At 35.9% G+C, this 22,858-nt stretch overlaps 1 protein-coding gene across 6 annotated transcripts in view; it reads left to right on the top strand.

The window, feature by feature from the left end:
• The window catches only part of pde10a (phosphodiesterase 10A), a 140,336-nt gene that overhangs the window by 60,245 nt on the left and 57,233 nt on the right, over positions 1-22,858 (top strand). For all 6 annotated transcript variants that reach the window (XR_007933295.1, XM_051917674.1, XM_051917670.1 and 3 more), the window contains exon 2: positions 13,431-13,562. Coding sequence is in view for 5 of the 6 variants with exons in the window: in XM_051917670.1 (XP_051773630.1) it covers positions 13,431-13,562 (132 nt within the window). In the remaining variant the exon portion in view is untranslated. The remainder of the gene's footprint in view (positions 1-13,430; positions 13,563-22,858) is intronic.

Raw genomic sequence — 22,858 nt, 5'->3', positions numbered from 1 at the left:
TGTTAGGGAGGACCAGCACCTTCTTACTGCCAGTGGTTTTTGAAATGAAACAGGCACATATGGGTGTGGTGTTCGGGTGTCCACATACTTATGGTCATATAGTGTATAATTCCCCAGACCCTCCAGTTCTCAAATTACTGTAATACGTACATTATTTTGACCCGTATAAATAAAGAGCCTCATCCGTCACTATAAATATAGATTTTCAATATATGTCACGTTCTTCCTGTATCAGCCATGTAATATGAAACTAAATATTTATGTTTCCCTCTATTGGAGGGTGATTTCCTATAAATAAACAAATTACGTTTGTATTTGAAGGGATGAGACAGCGGTTGTGAATATCCAGTGTCTAAACTCTACTGTACACTCCAAACATGGTAACTGGTTCCAGCTCTCTTAGGCCACAGCCACAGTCTAATTAGATGACTTAGTGTTTAGGATGGGTTGATTCATCAGCAATACACTGAGTCAGGGTGACGTCATTTAGGCATATCATTATCCCAAGAGGGAACACTTTTGACTGTGTGATACAAGGGTTGAACATTAAACCTCAACACATTTAAGGCAGGGCTCTGTATCCTAATTAGGGGCCAACCGTCTGCGTACCATCTCTGATTTGAGCAGCGGGGGCCACATCAGTTGGGAGCGCGTGGGCCGAGAGGCATCTGTTTTAAGCCCATGAGATAGCACTGGTCCCAGAGGTTCGATGTTCATTCACGTCACATGTACTCTCATTGCATGTGCAAAAAGATGAAGAGCCACTCAATGAAATCTCGGGTCGATGAAATAAACAGCAAATGTCACTAAGGCAGCAGATGAAACTAGATCCCTTTGAAACGATTTCCTACAAGCCTGATCTAAACTTCTTCTTCTTTAAAAAAAAAAAAAAAAATCACTTTTTATTCAATTGTTTGCAAAGCAGCACAGTGCTGATATTTCCAAACATTCCACTTAGGGTTGGTTCTAAACATCAAATGCAGTATCATGTACATATACATATACATATGCAGTGTAAAGTTAAAATTAATTCAGACCAAACCAATCAGTGTTCAGACAAATTTTGTCCTAGTTGTTTATTTATTTATTTCTGAATATATTGAAAATATGGTCCCACTTTATATTAGGTGTTGAACTTACATCAACAAAAACAGGTATTTTTTAAGTGCATTGTATCAAATAATTAATTTAAATGTTATTACATGGTAGTTAAAGACACTTACAGAGATGGTTCCCCCTAGAATGAAAATTAAGTCATGATTTACTCGCCCTGGTGTTGTTTTAATGCATTTAAAAAATATCCCTATAATGGCAGTGAATAACAACCAGCATCAAGCTTTAAAAAAAAAGATGCAGAAGTATCACAGAATGCTCATGTCGTATATTTCATGTGTTCTGGGGGTATACTAGGGTTTGGTGAAAAAACAAAATTTAATGTATTATTTAACGAAAGTCCTGAGCTTGGCTGTTGGTATTCTGTGCACGACTGCGTGTTCATGAGACTCTATTAGCACCAAAGTTTACTCCGTCTCTCCCAGAAAAAGCACACAAGTTGTAAGAAATTAAGATTAATAAAAATGCAATGCCTAGAAATCCCAAAAAAGTATCCGTGTACTTTCTCCACTTAGCTGAATATCTCCGGAACAGAACTCTGACAGTCAGAATGACAGTTGACCCACGTGAACGCGATTACTTTTTGTTGCGACAAGCACAACGGATATATTCATCTCAGAGAAGAAAGTACATGGATTGTATTTCATGTCGTGTTTTTTATTTTTCACTACTTGTGTGCTTTTTCTGGGGAGTGAACTGCGACGCTAATAGAGTCTCACGAACGCGCAGCCGTGCACAGAAGACCAACGGCCAAGTCAAGATTTTCGTTAAATAATAAGTTACATTTCGATTTGTTTTTCACCAAACCCTATCGTATACTCCCAGAACACGTGGAATATATATCACATACAATTGGTTGGTTACTTTGAACTTATTTAACCATTTCTAGCCTTTTACACAGCATAGTGATTGTGTGGTGATTCATTAAAATAGAAATTACTGAAAACGCACACTGTGTGCCATGATACCAGCAAAGCGGCTCTGGTGCATTTACAGTTACGCATTTGGCAGGCACTTTTATACAAAGCGACTTGTATTGCATTCAAGATATACATTTTATCATGTTCTTGGCGCCATGCCTCACACTTTTAGCTACAGCTGTAGGATTTAATTTACATTGAAGCAAAGTCTGAATCCTAAACATACCTAAAAGTATAACACTATTCATTTATTGCTCCAGGAAATGCAAATCTAATTTTAAATGGGGAAATCTGCGTAGGCCACAAATTATCTGGTAAATTCAAAATATTGCTATCATAATATAATCTTTGTTGATGTTACAAATCACTTGTATTTATTAAAAGAACAAACTGAAAGGGTAGTGTCTGTATGATCACATCGCTGTGATGACTGACATCATAACATCATCTACAGTTTATAGTTGCTAGCTTGAGTTTCAGACGTTCATTAGGAACAAATGCTCTTTGTCTTCAAGGACAGCGTGGGCTGTTCTAAGAGACATTATCAGCGCCTACGTCTACATATCACCACTCTCATCATTTGATCATAGTTCTCCTTGTTTTTGTGTTGTGTGTCTTTGCCCACTGTGAAAAAAAGTACAGACCCAGAGCTTCTCTTGTGCTATGTGAAGTAAGTGATTTTGCAACCCAGGAGGAATGTTTTTTACTGATGTGTAGCCAGCGCTTTCCAAGTACCACTGGCAGAGGACGCAACAAATGCCGCTGTTTTGTTTGAACCTTTTCTTTGTCCAAGTTATGCCATGATCACTTCCCCATGTCTGGAAGATGCCACACAAGAGAAAGTGTGAAAAGTGCCAGCCTCCCTGGATAAGTGCATCTGCTTAGCAAATGAATAAATAATGGGGACATTTCTAAAGTGCTGCTGTGTGCCGTGGCTTCATGTGGCAGAAATTAGCACAGTAATATAAAGGTAGATCTTTACGTTTTCTGCAAATGAAAGAAAATGTAAGTGGTGTTGCCTGTGCAAAACTCACAGCTGTGTGTTTGGGCAAAATTCAGAATTTAAGAATTGGCTCCCTTTGAGTTTACACTAGAACACTAGAATTTGAATAACACTGGCCACACAGGATGTTAAATTGGAATTTGATTTGGCGTTTGGCACACGATAGTGAAATTTACATTAAAGGGATAGTTCACAAAAATTTTGTCATCACTTACTCACCCTCAAGTTCTTCCAAACCTGTATGAGTTTCTTTCTTCTGTTGAACACAAAAGAAGATATTTTGAAGAATATGGAAAGCCAAACAGTTGATGGGCCAATGGGGCTTTGCTTTCCATATTCTTCAAAATATCTTCTTTTGTGTTCAACAGAAGAAAGAAACTCATACAGGTTTGGGACAACATGAGGGTGAGTAAATGATGACAACATTTTCATTTTTGGGGGAACAATCCCTTTAAATTTCATGAATTCTTTTTTTAATATTATTATTATGCCTATTATATTCAATTTTCAATTCAAGTTTATTTGTATAGTGCTTTTCACAAAATATAATATTACTATATATTATGTTGCACAATAGTGAAATTTTATTTAACACAAGTGCTGTGAGACAACATCATTACATTTCATGAATTATTCCTGTTATACAAAAAAAAAGTAAAATGATGCATCTCTTGATGGAAATGTTATTTGCACATCAATTTTTGGTCAAGATCTTGTATTGACAATGCAAGAGTCAAGCACTCTGTAAAGTCTACTCCAGCACATCCCTTTCAGTGAATTTAAGGTCTGGACTCAGAGGTGTCAATTCATGTGTGAAATTGATTCTTCATGCTCCCTCCCAACCATTCTTTCACAATTTGAGCCTGATGAATCTTGACATTGTCATCCTGGAGTATGGCCATGATTCGTCTTCCTACATGGTTGTTTAAGAAATGAAAAGCTACACACTCCATCAATTAGGGTTAGAAGAACTGTTGGCAAACATATAACATGCTAGAAATATAATAATCACTGCAATAATGGTCCAGTCTCTTAAGCAACTGCGTATTTAAATTCAAACAGTGATTTTTGGATTTAAATACTCTGATTGTGAGCAATAGTGAAGCTTGGCTTAACAAATACCACTAATAACCATAAAATCATTAATATACACAACAGTACACTGAATATTACTTAATATTTCTTTGAATGTGGCTTCATCTTCACATGTAGAACAAAGAAACTAAAGCTGATTTCTATTCCAGCTTATTACGATAACATTCATTAAAGTTCAGTTCTGGTTGGGGAAGTGAAAAAGGTTGTTTTTGTCTTTGTGGAGAAAAAAACCAATGGGGCACGACAGTCCAGTCATCGCTATTGGCTGTTTAAAGTGTTATGCAGGGATAGAAAGGGTGGTGAGTCTTGAGTGCTTTGTGGTTTTGGGCTGTTGCTGTTGTGATCTCTGCCGTCATGTGATGCATGCAGAAGCTTTGATGATGTTGCATGTGATTAGACCACTAATAATTTTTAAAGCTCATTTTCCTGTAACAGAACAAACAATGAATAAAATGGTACAGGAACAGTGCAAGGTGGGCTTTGTAATGGGGTGCCAAAGGGCTGCGGATATGTGCCCTAATTTTTGTTTTATGCAGCCTTTAAAAAGGACTAGGATAAGGGGAGGAAGTATTATAAGTAGGGGTGACTCATATGGGGTTTTCAACATCAAGATTTTAGGTTAAAATGTACAATAATTTGTACATAAATAAATCTTAAGTGCTGTGACTGTGCACCATTTGTCTTAAAGCTTGGGTGTGAATTATTTTTTCAGTGTTAAAATATTTACATTTGCTATTATCTCAGTTGAATATGCAAAGACAACAATAAGTACACCATTAATAGAAGCATCTACTATAAAACACTGACTATGTGATATTTTAGAAATGACTCTGTTTGTTTGAGTATCCCAACCAACCTCACAATATGGTTGACCAATATATCAGCGTCTGTAAGATTAGTGTTACCTTGTCTTTAATTGAAAAAAAAAAAAAATTATTCGCAGTGCACACAAACTTACCAGATTATTTTGTGCCCTGTTGGTAAACGTGTTTTTACTTCCTTGTGAAAAATACTGTAAAAGGATTTCAGAATCAAGATGTTGCCATCTAAAGAATAAGTAATTTTACAGCTGTATTTTTTAAAATTCATTTTCAATGACTTATTTCTAATTTATTACATATTAAGTAAAATAAATATGAATTATAAATATAAATTATAAATATATCGGCCATCAGCCACCTTGCTCTCTAAGATATCAGCATCGGCCAAAAAAAAAATCAAACATCATTGGCCGACCACCACACATTAAAGGGTAAGTTCACCCAAAAATGAAATTTCTCTCATTAATTACTCACCCTCATGTCGTTCCAAACCCGTAAGACCATTGTTCATCTTTGGAACACAAATTAAGATATTTTTGATGAAATCCGAGGGTATCTGATCCATACATAGGCAGCAACGTCCATGCACCTTTTGAGGTCAACAATTCAACAATTTCCTCTCTCCCCTGTCAGTCTTCTATGCAGTTGACGCAGTGAACACAGTGCAGAGCTTCCGTGTTCTACGTCAGAACGCCGACTCTGTATTGGCCGGCTCCTGCGTCAGCCTCACATGCATGCGTCATGCTGCTCACGTGTAAACAGTTTTTCAAATTAAACAGTTTTTAACTTTTTAATCACCATTCTGGTATGAAGTGCCATGCATTTTTGAAAACTGTATAGGCCTACACCTTTTGCATTCCAGGGTCTGTTTGGACCCTGTGGAACGTAAGCTTGTAAAACAGTCATAACTTAATATCTTTCATCTAAAACCATGTTGTATCTAATCAGTAACTTCTCATTAATGAGTGAATGCACAAAAGTTTTAAAGTTTTGAATGTTACCATGTTTTTACCATGCTATTACTTCATTTACATCCTTTTTATTAAATTAGAAATTCTTTGAAATGTAATTTTTTCAAGAACTACAGCAAAAACCAGTGTGATGCAAGAAAAATGTATTTTTATTATCAATATTTATGAGAAATTTTATTTTAATATATCATTAGATGAAATGTATAAGAACATATAATATGAGAATTAGCAGTATGAATTTATCCATTGGATTTAATTAAATTCATTTGAAACTCATGACTGCTCTAAACAGTCTAAATTTATGAAACCTACATATTCTTTTTCCAACAAAACAACATCAATATTACTCTAAAATGTTTTAAAAAATATATATTCATTTTACTTGCATAAACTTTAACTTTCATATGAAAAAAATGATGATGATAAACAGCTTAAATCTCTTTTTCATGCTGCAGTGGTTCATCAGTAGGTGGCAGAAAAGTAAAATGTGGACCTTTTCTTTTCCAAACCATCCGTCCTTTATCAAATTTAGACTATTTGGTTTATAGTTACTTACACATTAAGACATTAATTTGTTTGTCATTTTATTTTAATTCCAGAATTATTGAGTGTGCATGTGCAAGCAAGTTTATAAACAAAATGCAGACCCAGTGGGAAGGAAAAAATGTGTGTGTGAGTGTAGGAAAAGATGTTTAAATTTCACGAGTAAATCCACAGTTCACTTTCGAGTAAAAACAGACCCGAACGCAAAAGGTGTAACAATTTATTTTTTTTTATTTTTTACTCTTACAATTTTTTTTTGCTTAAAGGTGTGTATATATATATATATATATATATATATATATAAAAAATGCTGTGTATTTTGACAGTCTTAGCAAACTTACAAAGTTTCATCTTCGTACTAAAAGCTATGGATTATATGTGTATGTGTATATATATATATATATATATATATATATATATATATATGTACCTCTTCTGGGTCAAATTGGACCCGAATGCAGTACACTTAAAGGAACAAATATTCCATGTAGTCTTTCAAATTACGGACAAAAGGCTGCATGCAAAATAATTAGCAAAGTGTGGTTTAAAATAATTTTATATAGCATATAGCATGTCACAACTTGTGTCAAATTTCCAAGTGTTTACTGTCAAATAGTTTATCATAAAATATTATATTTCAGATCTAATATACATTTAATATTTTAGCCTGGACATTTGGTATGCCTTTTTTTATTGACTTTTTTCCTATCACATATTTTAGTAATCATCATAAATTAGGAATCATTCGAAAGCTTAAACACTCCAAATTTATCCTGTGAAAACTGTTTTGAAATTGGACATTGAGTTTAGGGCTGCACGATTTATCGCACAATGCGAAAAATAACATTGAACTTAAACGCGATTATCGCTTAAACGTGATTCTAAGGCTGCAATTATTTTTTTATGCGCAGCTTGTCAATGAAGTATGGCTCCAAATGCTAATCCATCTAATAATGATGGTAATAATGATGGGAAATGATAATCCATCTAGCCCATCCAAAGCACTGCGAATTTGAGTCACTTTTAACGTACATTTGAAAAAGCAACACGCGTCAGACATCTTTCCAGACGTGAGAAGCATTTATTAAAGTGTCCCTATTATGGATTTTTGAAAATTACCTTTCATGTAGTGTGTAACATAGCTCTAAGTGAATGAAAACATCCTGCAAAGTTTTAAATCTGAAAGTGCACTGTATATAAAGTTATTGTCTCTCAAAAGTAAGAGTCGACTCTGAGTCAATTAAACGAGTCATTTGTAAAATGAATCCCAAGCCGTTTCGTTGTGATGTCACAATGAAACATTAGCATATTTCCCGCCCACTTATCGCATGCGCAGACGCCAGGGAAAATTCATTTTTTCAACAATACCACAGCAGTACAATCTCTTGTTGTGTTCCCGTCATTTTACTGACGACTACTTCTCAAACCTCGGGGAGTTTAACGCAGGATTCACAAAACGCTTGGTCTTAAAATATGGATCAATGCCCAGTTTCTTTGGACCAGCTTGCTCCTCTGAATCTCAACCTGTAAGTATGATTAATAATCGATGTTTATATTTTCTAGTGATCGTTCAAAATTCGTAGTTTTGTATGTTATGTTGTGTAACGTACACCCTAGTCTGTATGTCTCCTGCTAACTGGCTAACTCACGTTTCTGTAGTTCTTGTGGGTCCAATATTGTCGATTAATGCAGCTTGTCTGTCTTATTACTTGGAGTAATGATTAAGGATGGAGCACGACTTTTTTTTTTTTTAAAAAGTGTAATGCATTATCAGCTATTCACGTTTGTGCTCTGCTAACGTGGTAGTTTACAACATACAAAACAAACTTTTTTTTCCTCTGTGTTTTTATCATTACAGTAGAGTCGAGCTCTATCTGTATTGTAATAGGATGCTAAGATGCTAGTCCGCGCTAACTAGTTGAAGTATTCTCTCTGTAAACAGTAAACTTCCCTTGTAATGTCAAACAATGATATAGCCATTTTTATGTCTATTAGTTATATTAGTTATGACGAAGAAGTCTGTACACATCTGGCCTAAATGTTTATCTTATGTTCTGATACAGTTCCCACTGGTGCACCTACATAAAGTATAACAGTGACGCTGCTATCGCGTCTTATAAATAACTAAGGTGACACTTACCATATAGAAACTTTGTACTCCAGTCAAAGTTTCTGGTTGATCGACTACTTCAGACGCTTCATCAGCGGACTCAGGCTCGAATTGATACAGTAAAATCGATGCTATCTTTTCTGTCCATACATCTTGCGAATTGATAGCTGTCATTCAGTCATGGCAATGGGCGAGCAGTGCGCGCAATAGACCAATCACAAAGGATTGGGCCATCTGACCAATCAGAGCATTGTAGGCTCACGGAAAGGAGGGGTTTAGAGAGACTGATTCTCTGAACTGCTTCAAACAAGTCGTTTACAAAAGATTGAAAACTCAGGTGACATTAAATGAAAGGCTTAAAAAAGGCATAATAGGGGCACTTTAACATCTTGTCCAACAAAAGACCTACACTGTCCAACATGTTTTTACTCCAAACTCACTTTATAACGACAGTTGAACATCCTTCTGTGAGATGATGTGGCTTCTTACACAGAATAAGGCAGTCGTGTGTTTATTAGTCATGTTTAATCAATCAAAGCATTTCAGTCTTCTGTTTATTCAGCTACAGCGATATAACACGTGTTATCTTCTTCTGCGGCAGGGCATATTTGGAGTTTCTGCGCAAGAGCGCCCTCTGGCTTTCAGATGAAGAAGCATTTACTACTGATCACAGAGCCATACAGCTCTGACAAGCTGCGCATAAAATAATCGCAGCCTTTGCCAAATCACGTGCGGTATAATCGAGATAAAGCGTAAAATTAAAAATGAGTGCATTTGCTTTACAGTAAACATAAACTTATGTAATTATTAAACATTCATTTTTTAAGCTGCTTTCACTTCTGCAATAATCTGCGGTGTGTTTTCTTTTTAAAGAGAGCATTCATGAATCAATTTCAGATCTATGCTCAAAAAAGGGGATGATTACCAGTTATCAGGTTAATATGAAGAAAGGCACAAACAGCAATTATCTGGTGCTATTGTCTAAGTATGTAATATCTCAATGAGTTCATGCAGCAGGAAACCTCACAGAAGGTCGGCTAGTGTCGTTTCTCTCTTCTCACCTCAGCCTGTGTGTCTGCGTCCCCTCCAGTGTCTGATTTATGAAGCAGTGTTCTCTGCCCATGTGCGTCAGCACTGGCTCTGGGAGTCTCGTGAGGCGTTGCGCTCCTGAAGAGCTGTGTCTCGTGTCTGGACAGCATCAGTCGGCAGCAGCCCCCGGCCCCCTCCTGTTTTTTTCTCTTTCACTGTCTCTCTCTGTGCATATACAGACCTGTACCTCCATACATCAACATGCTTTTTTCCCCCTGAGCTAAACCCAGCTTTGAAAGGTTGCTTTAGCTGAAAAATTTCCATCATTTACTGAATTAAAAAAAAAAAAAAAAAAAAAAAGCATTGATGGATAATTTAAAATGCTTTCCATCATTTTCACAGATAAAATAAGGTGTGTGGTCTACTCTGTTTCTGTATTATACAAACATTCTGACAGTAAAAGGATTCTAATAGGGATTAGAAATGAAGGTTTAAAAATAATGTTTTAAAGTGCCCCTGCAAAAATAGACCAGATGAAATATGTGAGTGAGAGTTTAATGAAAGAACCAAGAGATTCCAAGTGTAGTCCAGTGGAATAATTCATAGGATGGGCCATTCCTGTTCGGCAGTTCCTTTTGATCTCTGTAATGTTTAAAAATGAATATGCTTGTTTTATACTTTAAGAAAGTATTTCTATAAAAGGGAATACCAGACGTTCAGAAAAAAATGTTCTGGTCAAGTTCAGGCACTTTGTTAAACTTATCTGAACTTATTACGACTTGATTATTTACAAAGATACGCTTATAAGCTTACATAAGGTCAGTTGAAGTTCATTTTTAAATTTTAAACATCTTTTGAAATTTTGATAATACTATTTCTGTCATTTTGGCAAGCAGGATAGAATATTTTATAGCGAAAAAAAACAACAAATACACCACGTAATCATAATCAAATACATGCTAATACACTGTAAAAAAAAATATTTTCATGATTTGTTATCACAACATTTTTTCTTTTGTCAAATCAACTTCAATAATTAATGTGGTTCAGATAACATAATATTTTGAGTTTCTGTTGATTAAACCAATCGCCTTCATTGTATGAACTCAAATTTTTAATTTCAATTTACTCAAAATTTTGAGGCAACCAGGTAACTTACTTTTTTAAGTTAACCAATTCTTTTTTTTAAAGTGTACATACTGATGTATGTGCTATTTTCCAAAAATTGTCACTTCTTGGAGGATGAAATAATTAAGTACTTGCTAAACAGACATTACAAAACACTAAGAGCATGGAAAGTGAAGTTGAGGACACTGGAAAAATAATGACTAACAATTAAAACAATATTCCCAAAAATTTATTAATTATTATTTGTTTTATATTAGAAGTCAGAAGACATCTGGGGACCACAGCTCAAACCAAAATAGTTAACATTGTAAAAATGGTCAGTTTAATATTTTATACCAGTATATTGAGACATATATGATGCAGACGCAAAGATATATGAAGGAATGGCTTGGATAATGATAATTAAATTCAGGAGGACTGATGGCAAAAAATATGTTGTCTTTATTATGTAGCAATCTCAGAATAAAATGATAAAGCCACACACTCACAGCACAACAGTATTAAAAACCAGAAAACTTACAACCCAGTTCATCCAAAACTCCATCAGGTGACGGTAGTAAAGAAAAAATCTTGGGGGAAACCAGACTCAGTCAGGGGGCCAGATTTATTCCAGGCTGTATCACAAGTCAGACTTGTGCACAGATATTATTCAAAAAATTTTATTAAGCTACTTTCGCTTGGAGATTGGGATATGCCATGGTAGAATGAGGTGAGAAAATTGTAGGGTTGTAGTCTGACGTATAGTAATTATTTGTAGTGCAACCTCTGCTAGCTATACAACTTTTTGCGTGTGGATGTGTATGGATATGAATATCTTTCACACATCTGGTTTGTTTTTAGCGTTCAAAGAGTGGAGGCTTTACCATTCTCATCTGTTTTGTCTTTTATTGTTGTGCACCAAAACAGTCTGTAGCCTCTCACTACCCTTTTTCTGCTTGCGGGAGCTCTTGTGGGCTAGCTTGGGTCTCAGTATCTTCCTGCTAACATGTGTGTGTGTTTGTATAGTGTGGAACACATGCCTCCCAGCTGTGTTTCCCCCGAGTTTGCACATTAAGTCAAGACGCACATATGCTCAAAGTGTTTGGTTTCAGTTGAGTCCATCGTGGCATTTTACAAAAAAAAAAAAAAAAGATTAATGCGTAGACCTGGGGTATTTAATTAAAGTTCCTGGAGGTCCAGTCTGTAAATTTCCATTGACGCAAAGCTCCGAACGATATACAATTACACAGTTTTAGTGTTGTAAGAACTTTGCATTTAATTTCTGGTCATTTTTTTATTTTATTTTATTTTTTTGATAAATCTTTAAACTGGCAGCTGTGACTCTTAGTAAAAAAAAGTAAGTAATAAATCCTAAACAGGAGAAAAAAAACAAAAAAACATAATTTCTGTTTAAATACATTGTCTATAATATGCCTCCATTGCTGTTAACTGCTCCGGTTGGAGAAAAGGGGAGGGGATTTTTTTTCTACATATTTTGAGAAAATGATTCATGACCTATGTAGAACAATTTTGGATCTGGACCACCATCCACTAATTGGTGAATTCTGGAGTAGAATGTATAAGTTAGTCTCTAAAGGCTAAAAAAAATTTAAGACAAATATATTTACGAAATGTAGTTTTTGCTGGATGTTTCAGCCAAACTTTGTTAATAAACATAAAGATCAGTGATCAGTAACTTTTTACTTTTTTGAATAATTGCAATTAATATTTTGCAGGAAGTTGACTCACACTTAAATATTGCTTATGGATTACCTGCAACAGTTGGTGAGCAGAAGTAAATATAAAAACAACCATTAAAAAATAAAATGGGGTTCTACTAGAACTACCCACAAAAGTGAGGGTGGTTTGTTTTTAGCTAACTGAAATGTGCTTGGCTTCAGCAATGGCCCAGTAAATTGGTGTTTGCCCTGACAACAAAGACAATAAACAACAGCACTTAGTAAGCTCTCAAACACTTAATTGCCTATTAAGCACAGTCAACTTGTCATTCTTCTTCCTGTGCCTCCAAAAGGGCCTCCTTGTTTGCTGGAGAAGCCGCATGTACTAAAAACACACTAAGCTGTATAATGGGAGTGGTCCCAGCATAGAGCCTTGCAGCACCCCAGCACAAAAGTGCTGATTAAAATTTGTGATGTGGAAAGGAACAAGTTGTTTTACCAGCATCTGTCACATGAACAGACCATGTATTAGTTTACATTCATTCAAGTTTTACATTTTCTAATTCAGCCTGAATCCTTTAAACCTCCTATATACTCCTGCACAAAATTGCATAATTTTGCTCAGTCTGGGCCTCTGAATAAAATTGAGGTGTTTTTGTCTTCCTTGAGTATGAGCTCCATATTCTTCTATATTATACTACATTAGCCATAAAAGCCTAATGTATCAAATATGATACTGATGAAAAAAAAAAAAAAAACATATATCCAATAATATAAAAACACATCCAAACCTTTTGTATTATTTTTTCTAAAGGTTCAATAAACTGTTCAAAAATAGATTGTTTTTTTATTTTTTTATTTGTCATTCTTTACAGGGTTGAGGACCGTAAACTATTTTGCCTGTATTGATGTGTTTTCCTTTGAATTAGGAACAATGGACAACCATGTGGAACCATGTAGAATCGTGAGAAGACCTAGATGTTCTTTTTTTGTGAATGAATGTTAGGGGAAGAAAATAATCTTGATTACTTTGTTGCAGGTCTGACGGATGAGAAAGTGAAGGCGTATCTTTCCCTCCACCCGCAGATGCTGGATGAGTTTGTGCTGGAAAGCGTGAGTGCGGAGACGGTAGACAGATGGCTGAAACGGAAGAACAGCAGTCAGCCTGCAGGTACGGACTCATGGCCTTGTGCTAGAATATTCTGCAGTAGGAGCCCTGTGCTGTCAAAAATAGTCCTGCATTTACTTGCTGCAACAGTGTCTTTGATTTTTGGGGGTGACTTTTTAGATGTCATTTCACACAGATGTAAACATGATATTGATATTTTAAATGCATACTTTTGCATTGTGTTTATTCCCTGGTTAACCCATGCATCTGGAAAAAAATTATACAGTAACAGTGGTTCTCAGCTGATAGGTTCCTGGTTTGGTCTTTAAAAAAACAACCTACAGTATTAGTTGAGATAAAATACAACTAGCCATATAATTGGACATAATACTTCCCAAATAATTATTTTGTTGCTGATGTCAAAGGTTGTGTGTCCACTAAAACTATGGTATTTTGGCACAAAATCTGTCCCTTGGTGATATGGCTATTATTATTAAATCTGGCCCTGTATTTATATAAACATTTTCATTACTTGAAATAACATAAATGTTAACTGAAATACAATTTCAGCTAGTTGCAAAGGCATCATTTCTCATTTTATTTTAGTTTATATTTAGTTTAACTATGATAATAGCCTACATCACTGGTCCTGAAGCAAAACCAGTTTAGAACATGAAAATGTTACTGCTTATCGTAACACATTCATATTGTTTAATTCTATTTGGATACTTGTTGTACAAATGAGAAATTTAAGACATTTTGTATGTTCATTAATTATTTTAAATATTTCTTGCACGTCTGAGGCAAAACATGTATTTAAATTCAATTTTAATATCTTAATCTAACAGCCATTTATCCTTTCCAGTTTGACAGGAATATTTATGGCACAGTAAATGTAAATTTAAGCAGTACCCTAAAATAATTAATTTTCAAATCTTAATTTTCCTTTGAATTTTTTCATTTTAAATTAACAGTCATGATAACGTGGAGAAAAAAAAAAAATACATCATTACACTTCATACACCTGAGCATGTGTCTGTGTTTATGTAACCTGAGCAGCAAAGACTGCAGAAGGCTAAAGGGTTAGTGCACTGGTGAAAGTATGGGAGAGAGGGCCTGCTGGGTCCTTACGGGTCATTAGGGCTGTTAAAGCGGGACTGGCTTCTCTGTGCGCAGCATGTTTCGTGCCGTGGCCCGCTCCACTCGACCCATCACATCCATCAAGGGCCCACAGGGTTGGCGGCCGGCCCAGCTCAGCTACTGACGTCAGAGCCAACCTCCAGGGGCATGCAGTCGGTCGGGAGGGGGACTGGAGGAGGGTGAATGTGTCGCATTTTGGGAATGTTTTCTGCATGAGTGCAGCAGTGCTCTCTCACAAGCAGCCGGCTGATGGTTAACCTCGGCTCTGCTCTGCAGGCTGGGCAGCGGGATTTTTCTCAGGCACCGTTTCAACATCAGTCTCTCTGTAAACCATGTGTGCCAGATTCTGTCTTGGCCTGTGATGCATATCAAGCAGTGCTTTGAATTAGTATGCATGTTAGCTTTTAAATTCTTTGTGCACGTCAATGCTTTTTTCTTTTTCCACTGACTATCGATTAAAGCATATGGTTTAAGGTTACAGGTTCAGTCAACCAAGAAACATTTTACATTTCATATATGTTCATCATGTTAACACTGAGCATCTTCTCAAAGACAGTCATTTTATAGTATTTTTTGTACAACAATGATTAGCTTTTTACAATACACACTGTTTCAAAGCAGCTTTAGGGCAATAAAAAAAAAAAAAATCATGCTGCACAGTGCAGTGGAAAACGAGAAGAAGAAAAAAAACACCCTGAATTTACCTTTTGAAAATGTTATACTCACAATTTGATTGCTTGATCTCAAAGTGTAAGCAATTGTTTACATTTGGGTCATTTATTTTTCAAGTTTTACTCCAAATGAAAAGGTTGTTTTTTTTGTTTGTTTTTTTTTGTTTTTTTGGTGCTCACTTTAACATTTATGTTGAAAAGGCAAGCAAAATTATGGATTTTGGAAAATTGTTTATAATTTTCTTTTGTGACTCTATTTAGTTGCATCAAACTTTTGTGACTAGCTGGGTTAAATCAATTAAAATAAATCCCAAAATGTTAATATTCAGTATATACCTCAATATTAATGAATCTGAAATGTCTTAAAAGGGTCACTTTTTTTAGTCAGAAGAACCATCGTTTAAAAAATTTAAAAAATAAACCAATTAAAGGATTGGTTCACTTTCAAATGAAAATTACCCCAATCTTTACTCACTCTCAAGCCATCCTAGGTGTATATGACTTTCTTTTTTCTCATGAACACAATCAGAGATATATTAATAAATATCCTGACGCATTCAAGCTTTATAATGGCAGTGAACGGAATCAAGAAGTATGAGTTGAAGAAAGTGCTTCCATCCACATCCATCCATCATAAACGTGTGCTCCACACGGCTCCAGGGGGTTAATAAAGGCCTTCTGAAGCGAAGCGATGCATTTGTGTAAAAAAAAAATTAATATTTAACAAGTTATGAAGTAACCGCCAGACCGCCTTCCGTACTCAACTTACAAAGAAAATGTAAAACTCTCGCAGTTCAAACAGCTTATGCTACATCCTACGCCTTCCCTATTCAACTTACGGAAAAAGCTTAACTGACACGATGCCAGTTCCATTTTTTTCGTAACTTGAATATGGAAGGTGATCTTCTATATATTACATGTACATAATAATACCTAGAAAATATATAATACAGTGTTTCCATTTGATTACCTAAACTATGGCGGCCCACCATAGTCTAATCTGTGTTGCCACAGTTTCATAATGAGTATAAATATTTTTTAAATATTTTAAAACTTCTTATTGTCATGGTTGCTGGTTGCAGCACAAATGAATATAATCAGGATCTTGATGCAGCAGCTTTCTTTATTTAAACAAACTCAAAACTCCATAAAATGCTTAGAACTGGGAATAGAACAACCAACTTAATGACAAGGACAGAGAGAACTGAGAGAAACACAGGGTTTAAATACAAGAACAAACAGGGGAGCTAACAAGATAATTAATGAGACACAGCTGGGACAAATGAACTCAATGAGGGTAACCATGGGAACAAACAAGTGGCGGGAAACTGAACAAAAGAGAGCATGTGATCAAAGAAAAACAAACTCATACATGAACAGAACAGGGAAACAGATCAAAAACAAACTCAAAACAGGTATAACCCTGACACTTATAATAACGTGAAAGGTTTTTGCGCCATTGCTTTGGCAAAGTATCTGTCAAACTAAAATAGAAAGCGCAATATGATTTTTTCCAATACCAATTCGCAAAAGCCTGTGATTTAATTAAATAAGTATATAGTCTATCAAAGAAAACTTTAGGATGACCATGGCACTCTTTCAAATTAAAAAGCCTTTATTATCAGATGGCTACATACAGAAAATCTCTTTTCGGCCCATGCCTTCCTCAGGGAGAGTATGGGCTGAAAGCATGCCATGGTCATCCTAAAGTTTTCTTTGATGAACTATTACAAACCCTAGACCATAGAGCACCTTGACTGGATACTTCTCCCATAAGATGCGCTCTCTTCTATTGGACTTTGTTTCTGTCAGGACCACTATCGTCAAATATGATTGATAATGCATAGAGTTTGTATTGGCGGTATGGTTCTGTTCTGGGCAAGAACTCCCTGCGCATCCATGCAGCCTAGCATGGATAAGAGCAGGGAGAGCAGCAATAACCCCCCTAGGGTAAACAGAACAGAACCAACATATGCAGATATCATTAATGTCAATAATTTAACATACACATATTTCAAGAATTAGTCTGATTCAGGGAATCATAAGGCCAAATCCTGACTGACAAGAGGAGGAGCTGGGCATGGAAGAGGGTAATTAGCTCCTGAGAAATGCGATAGCTGCTGATAATACTGAGGAGCTTATATATGGATGCTGTGATAGGAGTTGTATTCCTATAGGTTGACACGAGTCACCTGGCAGTCAGCTGATGCGAGTTTGACTGACGTGACCTGCCAGAACTGACGCTAACACTGGATTTTACTGTTTGTGCTGCATGTTTCAAAGCAAACTGTGCATTTTGCTTACGCGATCAGCTCGTAATCCGGTGTTTTCCACCAAAATAAAAGCTCAACAGCAGTTTCAGTCAAAATAAAAGTCAAGGGGTTATCTCTTGCAAGTGTAGAAATTAGGACAAAAGTATTGTAATTTTCTTACTGTAGCGTAAAGTGAAAATATACTTATGAAATATTAATTTTCATTTATTTTACAGTTCATTTGTTTTACAATATATGGCTATTACTGTCATAGGAATAATAAGAAATATAAAAATAGTATTATTATTGTTATCATTATTATATTCTAATTGTTTGGCTTTCTAAAACACCTGTGTGAATGTAATATAGACTGGTCCACCCACCACAGTCTCACAAAATCCTATGGGAAACAGTAATATATGTGTTTAATTTCTGAATCAAGAAATTTGATTCATTGCAAAAGACATTTTATTAAAATTAATCAAACTAAAACAACTTGTTGTACATAAGATTAAATCTGAGACACCAGTAAAACGTCTTAACACTTTAATTTCATAGATCCTGAGGATTGTGAGTTAGTAACATAAAGAACAAAAAAGCAAGTTTTTGCTTAATTTTACATTAACATCAAAATCACTGCAAATAAATTATGAACATTTAATAAATCACCCTGTCCTATGACGAACAGGCCTTAAAGGGATAGTTCACCCAAAGTGATAGTTTATGACTTACTTTCTTCTGTGGAACATAAAAGAAGATATTTTGTATTTTTCAAAAAAAAAAAAAAAAAAAAATTATTTTGTGTGTGTGTGTTCCGCTGAAGAAAGAAAGACATACAAGATTGGATTGACATTGGAGGGTGAGTAAATGACAGAATTTTCATTTTGGTTGAACTATTCCTTTAACGTTATGTTGTACACCTGGAAAATTATTGCATTTATGAGATTCAGAGAACAAGAGACAATTGGTGCAGGTTACTCACATGGCTCCAGTCATTAAGAGAGAAAAACTAAATAAATAAAAAAAGAGTTATACTATTCCTTTGATAGGTCACAAGTGTACTTGTGAGATCAATGATTAGTTTAATAATAGATCGTCCTAATCTGGTGTGCTCCACGCTGTTTTGAGCTGTGGAGATACCCGGACATCATATGATTCCACTGTTGTAGTGTATGTGAGAGCATCATTTCAGACCTAGCGGCATCACCGTCAGCAGGGCCAGTGGCTTCAGTCCATGTGATGCTCTTGGTATCTGTCTGTTCCAACTTTTGCAAATACTGTGACCTGTAATTCCTCTAGCATGTCAGGCCCTTTTGCAATTCATGAAGATTCTACAGTCAAAGAACCATCAGCATTTATTTTGTGCATTGTCTCACCCATATACTGTATATAAATATTTATAGTGTATATTCTCTATCTCCTGAATGTGCTTCTTGGCTTCTGCAGTTACCTCTGCATTAAAAATAAGGTATTCCAGGCACTAAAGTCATCCTACTCTGACAATGTGACATTGAATGGCTTGTCAAATCAATAGGCTAAAGGACAAGACCTACTGGTGACATCTAGCTCTTTCTAATTCTGTCTCCTTCATGGATTTTCAAGGATAGATCTTTTTGCTTGTGATGGAGATTGACTACTTACACTACAGAGGTCAACATCTGTTCAGTTAGACACTGTGGGTTAGATCCTTTATTTTTATTCAGTGGTTTGAAATTTAGGATAGCTTATTACTGTTGAAGGTGCAGCTTTTCTGTGAAATGTGATCAGTCATTTTTTTATGTCTTGTGACCATTTTTACCCTGGAAGCACACATTTCCCAATACTCTAGCCTTGAAATGTATTCAAACTTGTGTTATAATAGCTTTTAAGCAAATAAGCTATAGCTCTTTTGTGTGTATTTTAAGCATATTTATTCTCTATCATGTTCTGCTCTGTATATATGGCTTAGGCTCCTCCTTTAACCCTCATGTTGTGTTCTGGTCAAACTTACTGACTTTATTCACCCATGGGTGTAGCTACTTCCCCAAGAATCTTTGAGAATTTTTTTTTTTTTTTTTCTCCAAAAAAAAAAAAAAAAAATCCCACACATCGGCAGGACATATTACTGCAAATGACTTGCTCCTAGCACAAATTACTGCATCAGTGAAGTGTGGCATGGAAGTGATCAGCCTGTGGCACTGCTGAGGCACTATTGAGCCTTCAGATCATCTGTATATTGTTGGATCGACTGTTTCTCATCTTTCTCTTGAAAATATCCCATAGATTCAGGTCAGGCATATTGGCTGGCCAATAAAGCACAGTAATATCATGGTCAGCAAACCACTTGGAAGTGGTTTTTGCACTGTGGGCAGGTGCTAAAGTCCTGCAGGAAAAGGAAATCAGCATCTCCATAAAGCTTGTCAGCAGATGGAAGCATAAAGTGCTCCAAAATCTCCTGGAAGATGGCTGCATTGACTTTGCACTTGATAAAACACAATGGACCAAAACCAGCAGACGTCACGGCCCCCCCAAATCATTATTGACTTCAGAAACTTCACACTAGACTTCAAGCAGCTTGGATTCTGTGCCTCTCCGGTCTTCCTTCAGATATATATATTACTCTATATTTTCACCAAATATTGGATTCAATCTTTTTGTCAACTTGTTTTCTTTCAGTTAGGACAGGTTTCGTATTTTTTTTTTTGGATCTGATTGATCGTAAGCCTCATTTATCTGAGCTTATGGTCCTCAAAAAAAAAAAAAAAAAAAACATTATTTGTGGGTAATTTTGGAAATACTGATCAAATTTATTTAGGACAATTTATAACACTAGTGTGCTTTAATGTTTAACCAGAAAGTTTGTTTTGAAATGCTTTAATCCTCTACAAAATTGCACAAAGACACGCTTGTGATGTTCCTGGTCAAAAATGACCGGCCTACAAAAAATACCGTAAATCTGTCATTATGCTACAGTATATTATCACCAAATATTGTATTCAGTCTTTTTCACAACTAGTTTTCTTTCAATTAGGACAGGCTTTCTAACAAGTTTTCTGAAACTGATTGATTGTAGGCCTCATTGATCTCATTGATTGAAACAGTTCAAATTTTTCTCATATTTTGTTGAATATTGACAAATATGCTTTTTTCCCTCTCAAAAACTGAGGTGCATAAGTTCAGATCAACACGGCCTACGATATGGACAAAAGTATTGCAACATACCACTTAATTATTAAATTCAGATGTTTCAGTCCAACACATTGCCACGGGTGTATGAAATCAATACAAACATTTGTGAAAAAAATGTGTCATTCTGAAGAGCTCAGTGAATTCAAGCATGGTACTGTGATAGGATGCCACCTTTGCAACAAGTCAGTTTGTGAAATTTCATTCCTGGTCCTTGTTCAATTAATATCAGCACAAAAACTGTGCGGCGGGAGCTTCATGGAATGGGTTTCTGTGACTGAGCAGCTGCATGCAAGCCTCACATTACCAAGTACAACGCCAAGCATCGCATGAATTAGTGTAAAGCACACCGCCACTGGACTCAGGAGCAGTGCAAACGTATTATGTGGAGAGACAAATCACGCTTCTCTGTTTGGCAGTCTGATGGGTGAGTCTGGATTTGGCGGATGCCAGGAGAACATTACCTGCCTGACTGTATTGTGCCAACTGTAATGTTTGGTGGAGGAGGGATAATGGTATGGGGCAGTTTTCAGGGGTTGGTCTAGGCCTCTTACTTCCAGTGAATAGAGCAGTTTGAGGAATTAACTTTTCTATTCCAGCATGACTGTGCCCCACTGCACAAAGCAAGGTCCATTAAGACATGGTAGGATGAGTTTGGTATGGAAGAACTTAACCGGCCCGCACAGAGTCCTGACATCAACCCCATCCAACACCTTTGGGATGAGCTGGAATGGATATTGTGAGCCAGGCCTTTCTCGTCCAACATCAGTAAATGGTGCAACACAGCTTGAATTAAAATAAAACCTAGATTAGCAAATTATTTGATTCGTTATAATTATCAGATTTGCTATAAACATTGCATAGTTTAATTCTTGTTGGTGCAACCCACCCTTAATGTTGTAAAATGAATCAATTATAAAACAAATTAAATTTAAGATGTAAAGCAGCTCTACAGAAGTGTCATTATTCAGCTCAATTTTGATCAGTATTGTTTTAATTTAGATTGATAACTGTCAATGTTGCAAAGTTCAATTATGAAACAATTTCAATTCATCTATATGCAGCTCTGCTGAAGACAATAGTGTCATTGTTCAGCTCATGTTCAGTGTTGATTCAGTTTAGTTCAGTTTATCCAGCTCAATTCAGTTCAAATTTTGTTCTTATCTGTTAGTGTCAGTGCAGTTAAATCGATAATATTACAGAATATGAATCCCCTTTTAAAAAATAAGACATACATACTTATTTTAGTATATTTTTATGGTACTTTTGTATTCTTTTTGAAGCCTGAAAGCTCTGGTCCCCATTCATTGTTGGAAAAGAGTGACCACATTATTCACAGTTTCTCCTTTTGTGTTACACGGAAGAAAGAAGTAACACGTGAGGGTGAATAAACGATGACAGAATTCTCCTTTTTGGGTAAACTAATCTTTTAATACTTAATGGTAGTGTTTATTTATTTATTTTTTTTTCAAATCCCTAACCCTAAATATTATCAAGCACTACTAATAATGTGTTGTGTTATAGTGTGTGTACAGTAGATGATGTGTCTGTGCTTCGGTTAAGACTAACAATGACCCCCAAGGCCCCAGTGACGTCAGCTCCCTGCACCTTATTCTCATCTAGCGTCCCACTGGCCCTGTTTTCTTCTCACACATATGCAGTATTTTAGTAATTGATAAATCCCAAACCTTTCGCCATTCTGCCTCCAGAGAAATGCTACATCTGGACTGATCCTGTGTCACGTTGTCACATACACACACATGTGTGTGTGCACAGTGTGATTCGTGACCTACTCATTCAGTCTGTCTTTAACCTAATGGCCTTGATGACCTTAGCCATTCAGTAGCGCTGGCAATGATGTGAAAAATCCTAGAAAATCCTGAAATGTGCTGTAATTCAATAACAGAAGAGGAAGCTGCTTGAATGTGTAGTTTGTGTCCAGCTTGGCGCCAGACAGGGAATGTCTAGACATATTTCTAAGAATTTCTAAGAATTCATTAATACATTCAGTTCATTAAATTAGTGATAATCGCATTTGCCATTTTGTCATTTTCTTGGTTCAGTGTGGTACATTGCCCAGCACTCCATTATTAAATCATTAATCTATAATTTGACGTGAAACAGCATTTTA

This window comes from Ctenopharyngodon idella, chromosome 13 (assembly GCF_019924925.1).
Source record: "Ctenopharyngodon idella isolate HZGC_01 chromosome 13, HZGC01, whole genome shotgun sequence".
In the NCBI taxonomy this organism is placed as follows: Eukaryota; Metazoa; Chordata; class Actinopteri; order Cypriniformes; family Xenocyprididae; genus Ctenopharyngodon; species Ctenopharyngodon idella.
Note: the sequence above shows the minus strand (reverse complement) of the source record. Positions and strands in the feature narration are given on the sequence as shown.